General features: G+C 28.7%; 2 protein-coding genes across 2 annotated transcripts in view; both read left to right on the forward strand.

Moving 5' to 3' along the window:
• The window catches only part of LOC105626046, a 12,340-nt gene extending 5,754 nt beyond the window's left edge, over positions 1-6,586 (forward strand). Inside the window, exons 6-8 of the mRNA XM_012207359.1 lie at positions 5,199-5,319; positions 5,802-5,965; positions 6,523-6,586. Of these exons, the coding sequence (XP_012062749.1) occupies positions 5,199-5,319; positions 5,802-5,965; positions 6,523-6,586 (349 nt within the window). The remainder of the gene's footprint in view (positions 1-5,198; positions 5,320-5,801; positions 5,966-6,522) is intronic.
• Positions 6,587-9,843: 3,257 nt separating this feature from the next.
• LOC105626182 (E3 ubiquitin-protein ligase LRSAM1-like) overlaps positions 9,844-13,341 on the forward strand; it is a 6,536-nt gene continuing 3,038 nt past the window's right edge. The window contains exons 1-3 of the mRNA XM_012207492.1: positions 9,844-9,912; positions 10,496-10,738; positions 11,208-11,621. Of these exons, the coding sequence (XP_012062882.1) occupies positions 9,844-9,912; positions 10,496-10,738; positions 11,208-11,621 (726 nt within the window). The remainder of the gene's footprint in view (positions 9,913-10,495; positions 10,739-11,207; positions 11,622-13,341) is intronic.

Here is a 13,341-nt window from a genome sequence, read left to right on the forward strand (position 1 = left end):
ATGAATCATCCTTAATAAGCTTTCTACACTAAGTCATTACTACTAGCTGTAAGAAATTGACCAATCGTAATCGATTATTCTCCTTACATTCGACTGTGATTAGTTTATTTCTTATAATTTAAGATTTAAAACTTAGGTAATGACTTAATGTAGAAAGCCCGTAAATCTTAAGCCGTAAGAAATTAACCAATCACAATTGAATATAAGAAGAATAATCAATTATGATTGATCAATTTCTTATGGCTTAAGATTTACGGGCTACTTAAAGTTTAGATAACTTAATAACTTATTGTAAAAAGCCTATCAATCCTGTGATTGATCAATTGCTTATAATCAATTTCTTAAAAAATTTAAGTACAATTCAGAAAGTAATTTGTTGGACCACATAAATGATTATATAAAAAATTGACATATGATGAACAGTGTTACAAAAAATTTTGATATTCTAATCAAATTGTGCATCCTATATCATTTTGATATTCAACAAAATTTTCAGATTTGTATCTAACTAAATTTTTAGATATTTTAGAAAAATTGTTCTTTCCATGTAGTCATGATATGAATATATAATATAGCAATACGACAAACGATAGCATTACCGAATGTTTCGAATTCTAAAATCACGATATATTTTGCTATTCTAGTCCGTCATTACTTAACTTAAAATTCGGATAACAAAGATTTTATTATTTTAGGAATTATTCCCCTTAGGAATGAAAGCATTATATAAAATTATAGAAATAATGAAAGTTCGTGAAAGGATAGCAAAAGCAAACAGCCGTGCAAAGAAATTGCTAAATGAAACCCGTTGACTTGCAGTAATCGAGCTATCTTCGTATCTTAATCTATATATAAGGCGTAGAGGGAAAGAGGAAGGATAAAAAGTTCGATTGGCCTACGATTTATGATATTGACGTCAAAAAAATAAAGTGGGGCGTTGTAACAATGTTAAAGGAAGGAAAGGAGAGGAGGAGAAGGAGGTAGAGAAGGAGGAAGGAGTTGGTTGGTAACGGACTGGTACGACCGTGAATGTTCGCATCCCGCGGATCATGGTACGTCCTTCGATTGGTACCTTCGCTAAACTTCGATCATATTTGATGTCATCCGCGATATGCGTGGATTGCTTGTTTATAGTTTAGAGAAGATGCTCAGAAACTAATTTTTATTCCTTAATTATTCGTCAAATATTAAATATAATACATTTAAATAATATACAAATGTTTATAAAATATTTATAAAATATTATCACCACTGTATTTAATTTTGGCACCCTAGTAACAGCCAAGTCTGTAACAGTTAAAAAATTATAACTCCATTATTAGAAAATTATTTTTATTTCACTGTTTATCTTTTTATTACATTTTATGCTAGCTTTTCAATATAGATTAACTTTATATTACCTGTCTGTAGTAACAGTCAAAAATCATCTATATTTAATTTCATAAATTGTATGTCTGACAATAATAATACTGTATTCGATAATGGCCCAGATTGCAGGCTAAGTACTGTAAACGTTTCTCTGACAACATCTACATTAGTCACACAGACGAATCCGACTACGTTAGTTTGTACAACGTCATCTTTGGGAGAATCGACGAACGGACAGCAAATGATGCAACAAATTGGATCCCGGCTTCCAGTTTTATCAAGTTGTCCTTCGATAGCATGTGAGAGGCTGATAAATTAGACGCTCCGATTTTGTATAATTTCGCTTCGTTTCACTTTACTTTGAAACTATGTGAATACAACGGTGTCCAAGAACCATAAAAATATTCTCTAATACTTTGATTTCTCTTATCTTCAATTTTCAATGGGATTACTTCCTCTAATTTTCGGCTTATTATAAAGATTAGAAAGATTATTTTCAAAATGCGGCATATCTTTAATTTGTTATAGAGTTTTTAATTCATTACAAAAACTACACCACCACATTCACCTCGAATACATATGCGGCGTACATAAATAATTTGTAATTTTTTTTGACCCAATTATTTATTCCAAGCCGAATATTTATAATGATCCTCGACACTTTGACCTTATATCTGTTTTGTAATGTACCCAAGTAGATTTTATGTGAATTTACATGAAATTTAATGCATACGTTCATTACATTTATGTACTTTAGTTTTCAGTTTAGACCATTTATTGCTTATCAGTTATAACCACAAGCTTCCGTAAAGGAAGTTTATAAGATAACTGGAAAGTGCATTAAGTATGTTACTAAAATTCATAACGAGATTTCTAAAAGTGTAGGCTCCAACATGCTTCTATCACAATTCTCTCCAATGTTCAATGAGCGCGTTGGAGTATAAAATATAAGCTATATAAAAGCGTTGAAGCATATTAGAGCATACAGTGCGAACAAACTTAATATTTCTGTTCACGATACGATATAAATATTGATATTTTTTTTTGTATCGCTTATCTCTAGGCTGAACTCAGAAACTGATACTAAACTTTGCAATTTATGAATAATATTATTCAAAGCGTAATGACAACTAAGCGCAATTAATTAGGCATAGTTACAAATAAAATCCATTTAATAATTAATAAAAATAAAGTCAACAAACATTTCAGCTCTTCTTTGGGTCATCTTTCTATCCAAATTAAATATACTAGTTTACTTCAATTAATATCTCGACCTCTCAGTGAAAGACACAAATAGACCTAAACGCATTATAAGTGACACGTACAGTGCTAAATTGTCCCCTGAATTTTTATATCCAAAATGAAAGACCAGCGGATCTTGTTGATTGAAATCTTTCATTACATTATATGATCGTTGTATCAGCAAAGCATCTACCAGGATCGCTATATGTCCTTGATTAACGTTGAGATCAACAAAAGTTGGTCTTCTGTCGATTCTAATGTCATAATTCAACAGTATTTCTCAGTCGCGAGGTTCCACGATCATCGTTATTGACTTAAAATTGTTATTTAACTTAAAAAATTTTTTTCTGTCTGTTTCGGATCAATACAACAGGAGCTACATTGGTGTCCCACCAATTGGCAATTCACACCTCTGTTATTTGCGGCGTTGCAGCTTCAGTATCTTTTAATATTTGTAAAAAATAATATATATATATATATATATATATATATATTTACTCAAAAGATAGACAAAGTAGCATAAAAAATTTGGAAATAATTAGCCAAATATTTTTTATTTAAAAAATACTTGAAAATTGTCGTTTTTTTAACTTCCTAAAGGTATTTCCCCCCTTAATTAAATTACAAATTTAATGTATTTGTAATTGAAAATTATATTTGTGTACATACATGTACATAAAATTTAATGCACTTTTCATAAAATTTTATGTGAATTTACATGAAATTTAATGCATACGTTCATTACATTTATTACTTTAGTTTTCAGTTTAGACCATTTATTGCTTATCAGTTATAACCACAAGCTTCCGTAATGGAAGCTTATAAGATAACTGAAAAATGCATTAAGTATGTTACTAAAATTCATAACGAGATTTCTAAAAGTGTAGGCTCCAACATGCTTCTACCACAATTCTCTCCAATGTTCAATGAGCGCGTTGTATAAAATATAACAGCTATGTAAAAGGGAGTTGAAACATATTAGAGCATACAGTGCGAACAAACTTAATATTTCTGCTCACGATACGATATAAATATTGATATTTTTTTTTGTATCGCTTATCTCTAGGCTGAACTCAGAAACTGATACTAAACTTTGCAATTTATGAATAATATTATACAAAGCGCAATGACAACTAAGCACAATTAATTAGGCATAGTTACAAATAAAATCCATTTAATAATTAATAAAAATAAAATCAACAAACATTTCGGCTCTTCTTTGGGTCTTTCTATCCAAATTAAATATACTTACTTCAATTAATATCTCGACCTCTCAGTAGAAGACACAAATAGAAGATACATTCAATTCAAATTGAATGCGCATCGATTACAGTGGTTAGGTACATGGCCAAGTAACTAAGTCTGAGTTAATTTTATAAAAATAACCAGTTCACTCAACAAATAAAAAAGTTATTATAATACAATTGGATTGTGAACTTAATAATAGATAAAAGTTGAAAGATCCATAGGTAACAGATTAGATATGCAGATAAAATTATATTTTACTTAAAACTAATTGCTTCAGTATTATACAATATTAGGGCTATTCGAGCCACATTAGATATCATATGCGAACTTTATGTACAAAACAGTAAATATAAGTCAACAATTATAATTTAAACATTTCGATCTTTAATGTCATCATCTTCAGTAATATTAAAGAAATTAAAACCCGAACTGATTAAATTGAACATTACATTAAAAATAACCGAATGCACAATCACTCCTCTTTGTACATAAATTCTGGCATGATTTGAATAGTTCTAATATTATAATAAATGTATCTAATTCTCTCTCTTTAGAGCCATCTAGTTAGGTATTTTAATTATAAAACTAATTATACGGAAATTTTTAAACGATGTAGTACCTACTGTATAAATTTGTTTACTTAAGATTGATTACATAAAAAAGAGTAACATGTTGAAACAGTGATGCGTTCAGTACTTAATGTATTGATGTTCTAAATTACTATATATAAATTTGTTATCGATCCGGTTCTCCGCGTAAAAGAGAGTCAATTTATAATTTATTGAATATAAATAAATATAGATAAATATAGATAAATATGTGATGTAAAAATTGCAATTTATAAAACAAATATGCACTCTCTCACAATTTTGTATCTTATAAATCCCTTTCTCTCATTCTATTTCTTCGTTTCTCGTTTTGTATTATCAAAATATTTCCGTAATTCTTAAATGTATGTAAATAAATTATTTATTGATAAATGTTACTTTATATATAATTTCTTATAAGAAGATTTTCTATTAATATCTTATTTCCTATTATCATTAGATATGGATGGTTCAAAGAAGATCTTTTGAAAATTTAAAGATTTGTAAAGATGTAAAATTGTTCATAAAAAATTTTTTATCATATATATATTTTTAATATTATACAAATGGATATAATTAATAGTCAACACGTTAAGGTCAATCTATCAAAAATACGCTTGATTAAAAATGTGTTCGAAATATATAGACATGTTAATTTAATGACCTTACGATTTTATAATCCTACAATGTGGTTATATGAAAAAGGGGAAGATAAAAGAAAGAAAATATGTTTTCAAGAAAATATGTTTGCAGAATAGCAGAGCGGACGAATAATGTGCTGATGGAGACAAAAGATCAGAGGATATCTCTCGCGATACCGCGAATCGATCTCGTCGCGATTCCAGCTCCGTCGATCGACACACCGCTTTCAAAAGTAAAAAAAATTACGCTAAATAAAATTAAAGCAAATTTTATACGTTATAATCACAGACTTCTATGTGCAGATTGCCGATTTCGCCTCTATGTTTAAAGAACAGCGCTAGGCAGCGTCATATTTATGTTCAGTCACTCTCACATGCATAAATTATACATTACGGATAATAACGTAGTTATTTTCACATAAATTCACGTGACACTTATAGATAGAATTTAGTTCATATATACGCGTATACATACACGTATATATAAACTAAAACAAGGACAGCTCGAAATTAGCTTCATCTCTTTTTATCATATTGAATCAGCAGTCTAATTATAGAAGTCTGTGGATATAATATATCGTAGAATAATTTTATGTTATATTTTTCAGTAATATTATATTATTACTATTACTGCTATTACTGCTATTATCATTATTATTATTATAATTCTGCGTGCTTTTGTTTTTAATATGATATATTTTCGATGTAAATACAGGTCGAACAATTTCCTAAAGAGACGATACCGGCAAAAGAGACGCCACCAGAGGTGATACTGCCTTCGGAGCCACAGTTTCAAACGACGAAGGAAAAGGAATGCTGGCATCTTTACAGGCGGATGTGTGATAAGGGTGTGTGCGTGTCCTTCGACACAGTTCTAAGGTAACGGATAATCGTTCAAATCGAGAAAAATCCAATTAATAAAAAAAATCTAATTCAATAAATCTAATTTAATAAGGTTTAAAAAAAACATTAGAATAATTAGCGTATAATATACTCTCTAAAAACTTTTAGAATGAATTTCATTCTAAAGGATAAAATCTCACTCTTAAAGATTGAAAATTGAGCCAATCTTTTTCAAGACCTCAATTTGCATTCTTTAGAGTAAGAGTCCACTTCAAAGAACTTAGAAAATATGTGGCATTGTTCATGAAACAATTTATCTCAAGGTATATTTAAGAACTTTAAAAAAACATCTTCATGAAATAGAATGATCCGATTTTTAGGTCGATATACAATAAGGTCGTAAACCGTAAGAAATTGACCAATCATACATATCACATTCGATTGTGATTGATCAATTTTCCCACGGCTTATTTACGATCCTATTATATAGAATCAGCTTTAGAGAGAGAGAGAGAGAGAAAATAGAATTCATTTATATTTAATGCTTGCAATTTGTATATACTTATGCGTGACTAGGAAAATGTATATTTCAGAGGCATGCTAACACCGACGGAGTATCGACTGCGACAGAAGGAATGTTCACAGGATTTGCAATGAGAATTGTTTGTTGAATTGTTTTTTTTTATTGATTTTTTTTATTTTGTAGATACTTTTTTAATGGACCGATCATCGTTGTTTTTATGCGACGAAACATATGTACATATATGTGATTTATATATGCAATTTATTAAAATTAATAAATTACGTATATCTCTATCATATATATTATATAATTCGCATATATGATTTATTATTTTTTTAATGTTAACGTTATTAGTTTTTAATTGTTAACATTTTATTTGTTTATGTAATTTATATATATAGAATAAGATTACGAGATAGAAGAAAGATTACGAGATAGCTGTAAATTATTAAATATTATTATCAAGAAATAAATAACGCGTTGATAATAATAATTAATAATAACAATAAATTAGACACACACGGTAAAGTCACAGGCACAAAACCGAATTACCTGATATTAGAATGGTTCCTATTAAGCCGTAAATAAAATCCTACTGCCTTTTTCTCGATCTTTTTATATTTCCGAATTATTTTTGAATTATTTTTTAAATCATTTCTGATAATATCCGATTTGATATCGGAACATTTTAACGCATTTTCAAGTACAGTAATATTTTATAGCATAAAGCCACAAAATTTGTTCTTTTAATTATACTGCGTCACACTTTTCGCACCAAGAATAATATATAGATAAGAATAATATATAGATGCAGTATAAAGCCATAAAAGAGAAAAGAAAAAAAGAGATAAAAAGTGCAATTAAAGAGAACAGATCCTTTTCTTATTCTTTTCTACAGAGTTGAATATTTTTCTTCGTATGTGTAAATGCGAATGTATATTCATGTATCCATACATTCAAAAAATATACTATACGTCCGTATGTTCAAACGCAAATTATTAAGTTAAATCATTGAACCTGTCGATATTGAAAGTTTTGAACATTGGCTCGACTGTAGCCAAAGTTAGATATATTTAAAATTCAAATATCTAAATAAATTAGTATAATACGTTGGATATTTAAATAAAGCCGGCGATACACAATGCTTGTTTTCCTATTAGATTGCTAGAGTAATTGTCTCTATTATAATGTATCTTTTAGCCAATATGCCTGTTACCGAATTAATTAATTATTAAATATTATAGTTTTGATTTTATTCTGCTTGCAATCAATATCGGTTTTTTAACTATTTCTTTTTTTTATAATATTTCTTTAATCTAAAAAATGTTAATACTTAACATAATAATGTTATAATGTTTTTGATAAAAATAAAAAACATATTTTTGTCCCTATAAGTGAGTTCTCCAAGCAGCGATGGCCCTATTAATATGTCCCCTATTAATATGTATTAATTTTTGTGCCTATTCGCATTTGACTCATTTTAACATATAGTTACTAAAACAGGTAAATAAATTGAAGCTAATGGGTTAAATTAATATTACATGAATCATTATTTCAATTATACTTATTAATTCAATGTACATTCATAACACAATTCTCAGCTCCAATACAGGACACACTAATAAGGAAACTTGCGATACGTATTACTGGATTCACATTTTTCATATCTTTCAAAAATATTTAAAATACTTTAATAGTTAAAAAATAAAATATTTTTTCTTATTTATTTGTGCTTTCTTTATGGCTTATTGAAATACAAAAGCACACTAATAGGGACAGGCATAGTAATAGACAATTATCCTAGCTGGATTAGAATCTTGCCATCGTATTGGATGCGGTGCTGACAGTATCAGCATCTCAAGTAATACGATGGCAAGAATCTAATTCAGTTAGCAATCCAGCAGAAAAATAAACATCATGATCATAATCAAATAAACACCACCTACTTAAATTAGTAGTCGCTTATGCAACACTCATGTTATCAATGACCGATGCTTACTAGCCAAAGCGAATTTAAGTTTCCTTCTCCTTCCGTTTCTCTTCCCTCGTGTCTTCTTGTTATCTCTTCTAAGACAATCGCGAAGTCTGTCCGTAAAATTGCTGTCCTTCGAATCGCGATACGTTATTGCGAATTTAAAAACTAAATAGCAGCGGAGGGGAAGCGCGAATTGAAAACGCGAGAAGCGCACGTGATTTCCGTGAAATCAGAACCGTGAAGTTAGCGCGAAAATTGGGATGCGATCGATCGGCAATTAATCGAGCAGCAAGAAGAAGAAAGGATTGATCTAAAAGTCTATTCTACAATGTGCTCTTTGTTTTCTATTTCTTGTTTTTTTATCTTTTGCTTTTTTCTCTTTTGCACCGTTTTATTGACAATTATATTTCTTGTTTTTTTCGAAGTTCATTAATTTTTATCTCGGACGATATAAAACAAAATATTAGATAAGAGACAAAAAGACCAGATGTAAAAAAATAACAAAAAATAAGAAACAGGAAACAAAAAACACATTGTAGAACAGGCTAAAGTCTTGTGAAGATAATCTTCTTTTTTTTCTTGAAAACTCTATAAATGAAGCAACCTTAAGCCTTTGCTTTTTTATATATAAGGATTAATAAAGGATTAATAAAGATCATTTTATTCACGAATTATGAATAGACATCTAGAGATAAAAATAATCTTAAAATAAAAATAATCTTCGTGGAATAAGTGATCTTCATTAAGACTGTCTTAAGCGCCTTGATTGGATTATGAATAGTGTCTTTTATATTTATTCTTTTATGTTCTTCTTTATCTCTCTTTAAAGTCTAATTATGTACCCTAATATATATATTTTATCTCAAGTGGAAAAAATATAATTTTCTATGTGTTTTTATATTTATAACAAACTAGTCTAATTAATTATTAAAATAAAATAATATAATTATTAGATATTTTACATTAAAAGATAAAAGAAGTAGATTGGAGAAAAAAAAGATGAAAGAAATTTAAATTAACTGTAAAGAACAAATTTATAATTTTCACACGTGACCCATTCTGAATGACATAATATTTCGGAAAAAGTACACTTCATTTATAGAATAACATTTTTCAGATAGACTTTCAAAATAATCAGTATAGCCAAGTATATTCCCGTTGAAATTCACTTACTTTAGGAACACCCTAGCTTCACATATACAACTGCAGAAGTGAAGGAAAAGGGGAAAGAACAATGACACAGGTGCAAACGGTGCACTTTAAAAGAACGGACAGCTGATTCCAACATTTCTAGCTGATTGTCAGCTCGAACCTCATCGAGGGAGGTTCGGTGCTATATCGCTGTTTATCACATGGAGATGTGGGAGATGAAATCGTTATTTATTTCCTTGTCATGACAACGGATGCTGAGCAAGGATGTCGAGAAAGCACGGGAGCATGACTAAAGTCGATTATAAGGCGCGGCTCGAGTACAAACTGTATCTGGTGCGTATTCCACGAATTAAGGTTATGATTCGTGACTCAAGTCAAATTAATAATTAATTAACTAGTCAGTATCTGGATCTTTTACCGTATCTTTATTAACAACTAAACAAATAAATTATGTATATGCAGACGATAAAATAAAATAGACAAATCTATAAATTAGGTTTGTGTAGATTGGGATTAGAATGACGAAGAGATTTTACTGTTGATTAATGAATAATTACTAATTAATTACTTATAACTAATTAAAATTATTTAATTAAGTAAGCAAAAAAACTATAAGAGTCAGTTGATAGAACACAGAAAGCCTTTTTTGTACCAATTTAATTTAATTTAATGTTATATTTTATGTAAAAGAGTCCTGATTATATTGTTTTCAAAATTATTTAAATTAATTATTCGTAATGATTAATTATATCAAATAATGCCAGTTACTTTACAATTGTCTTCGTATAAATTAATAATGTTAAACATATAATTAAATACAATAGATAAATAGCAATTAATAAATAGCAATAAAAAATAAATAAATTAGTAATTTAATATATTCTGTGCATTTGCAATTATTTATTTTGTACAACAGGCCAGGGAAAACCCGGAGCCAGTGTTCGATGTATCGGAATGTGCCTTGAAGAATGTGCCATCAGGCATCTATTCACTTTGCAAAGTGTTCCGAAAAAAGATCTTGTTAATGTATGATAATAAACTGAGCTCACTCTCGGGTGGAGGTGCCTTATGTGACTTGTCATTGTTGACTGTCTTAGACATTCATGGAAACGAGTTTAACGCATTACCTTCTGATATTAAGCATCTCTCATCCCTTAAGGTTGGTTCATCAGATTCAGAAAATAAGAAAAAAATTTATTTATTTCCCCTATGATTATTATAAAAGATGAAATATATAAAGATGAAGATAGAAAACTGTAGAATTTTTCTAGCAATATAAAATCTTAATGTATTATTAGACACAAGAAACAAAATATGAAAAGTTTTTTTAACAAAGTAAGAGAAGCTAATTATGAATCAATTATTTAAACACTGAAACAATATTAGCTGCTAAAAGCTAGACTACCACTTCTTTATAGTTCTTTTTAAAATAATATTTCATATTCTTTTCTTCTTCTCTCTCTCTCTCTCCCTCCTGTTCTTTCCATTAGCAAATAAATAATTAGTTAAGTCATATATATATATATATATATATATATATATATATATGTATATATATATATATATTACAACTTTTACTAGATATAGCATCGATAATATTAAAATATTATGATTTTTGTTTTCTTCAGGAGCTTCATTTGCAAGACAACAACATCCGCAAACTGCCCAATGAAATAGTGTACTTGAATAAGTTAATAATTTTGAATGTCTCGAGGAACAACCTGAAGCAGCTGCCTGATGGCATCGGACAGCTGCAGCAGCTGAACATTCTCGATATTAGTCACAATAAATTGTTGTATAATCTGCCCAAATCTCTAGGCTATGTTCAACAATTGACGAGTCTAAATATCGACGGATTAAATCTGTCATATCCACCTCAGGATATTTTAGACGGTGGTACAATAGTGATCATCGCATTTTTGGCGAATGAGAGCGGCGTCGATTACTCGCCAGAAAATTCGGTATCAGAAATTGATATTTCAAGAGATATGAACTCGGACGATATGCAGACGGTATATCATAATAAGAGTAACGACGTGCAGGTATTATAATGTAGTGCATGAACGTAATACTCATGAATTTCTGTTATATATAAAATTTTTTTAGCTACATTATTATATTATTAAATATATGTCGTCAAATTGATCAAAAATCGCGAAAGATTATTTAAATTATTTATTATTTTAAAAACATATACATATATCTTCAGGAGCATGTAGAGAATCAATAAACTAAGAAAAAAAATCTTTTTAGAGACATACTTCATTTTGGAAAAAATTGCAAAAAAAGACAAACATAGTTTTTATTTTTGTATTTATTTATTATTTATGGATTCACATTATTTATTTATTCATGTTGTTACTTGCTTAATGTAGATATTGTATAAAATAGGAATAATTCCCTCAATGGTTTCTGATCAGTAAATGATAAATTAATAGGAGAAAAGCAGAAATAAATAATATAAACAAAATTTTCAGAAAACGGAATATTATTGTTTTTTATGTATGATTTCAATGACAATAATATTTAAAAGATAGTGCGAGAAGCAACTACGCATGTCTTTTTTTTGCGATTTTCTCCAAAAGCAAATAACTTTAAAGGACTTTTTTTCTAGGTTTATCAATTCCCTACACACTTTCGAAGTTTTAACATATAAATTCGGAATATAGGTTGGAGTAATAACTTTATTCATCTACAATATTTCTGCTATTTTTGAAGAATGAAATAATTTATTTATCAAAATTTCATAGCATCAAGAGAAGTACAATACGCTACTAATAATTTTTCTATGGATAGAGGCGCTTCGGAGATTTCAAAGTCACCTCTATTTTTTTTAAATGGAATTATATGATTTTTTTAACATAATATAATTTCTCTAGTTATTCTGTGTATTAGCGTGTTTCCTTTAGCATTAGTGCAACATTCAGATAGTGTAGCGCGATAGTGTAGTTTCCATGGCTGGTGGTAGACAAACATTCGATGTTTCCATGGCTACAGTGTAGTGCAAGTTTCATGCACAAAGTAGAATTTTCCTATATCGTCCCAAAGGGAGAGCTATATCCAGTCTACATCCCAAGGGAAAACGCTATAAAAGTATCAATAATAGTTTACGAGATATTTTATATTTTATTCTGACACATGTTGACATAAAGTGTTAAATATCTATTAATTTTTTGATGTAATCGTATCTGAATATTTTTATGAACAGAATAATGAGGTGATCAATTGATGTAAAGAAAATATTAGTTATTTATAAAAATATCTACTTTGTTTACATATTTTTTGCAACAACTACATCTTTTCTTTACACCAATTCATCTTATTATTCTGTTCATAAAAGTATTAAGGTACGATTATCAAAAAGTAATTAGTTTACAAGATATTTAACATTTTATGTGAAAATGTGCAAGAATAAAGTATAAAATCTCGTAAACTATTGATTTTTTGATATCTTACTTTCATATGCAGAATAATTAGAGCAATCATACTATATAAAAAAATAATATAATTCCATTTTAAAAAATGAAGGTGACTTCAAAATTTTCAAGTGTCTTCATCTATAGAAAAATTATTAGTAGTATATTGTATTTCTCTTGATGCTATGCAATTTCAATAAATAAATTATTTCATATTTCTAAAAATAGCAAAAATATTCTATGGTAGATGAAGTTACTGCTTTGACTTCTGTACACACACACACACACACACACACACACACACACACACACACACACACATGCGCGCGCGCGCGCGCATATATGT

The sequence above is a fragment of the Atta cephalotes genome (genome assembly GCF_000143395.1).
Source record: "Atta cephalotes unplaced genomic scaffold scaffold00004, whole genome shotgun sequence".
Classification (NCBI taxonomy): domain Eukaryota; kingdom Metazoa; phylum Arthropoda; class Insecta; order Hymenoptera; family Formicidae; genus Atta; species Atta cephalotes.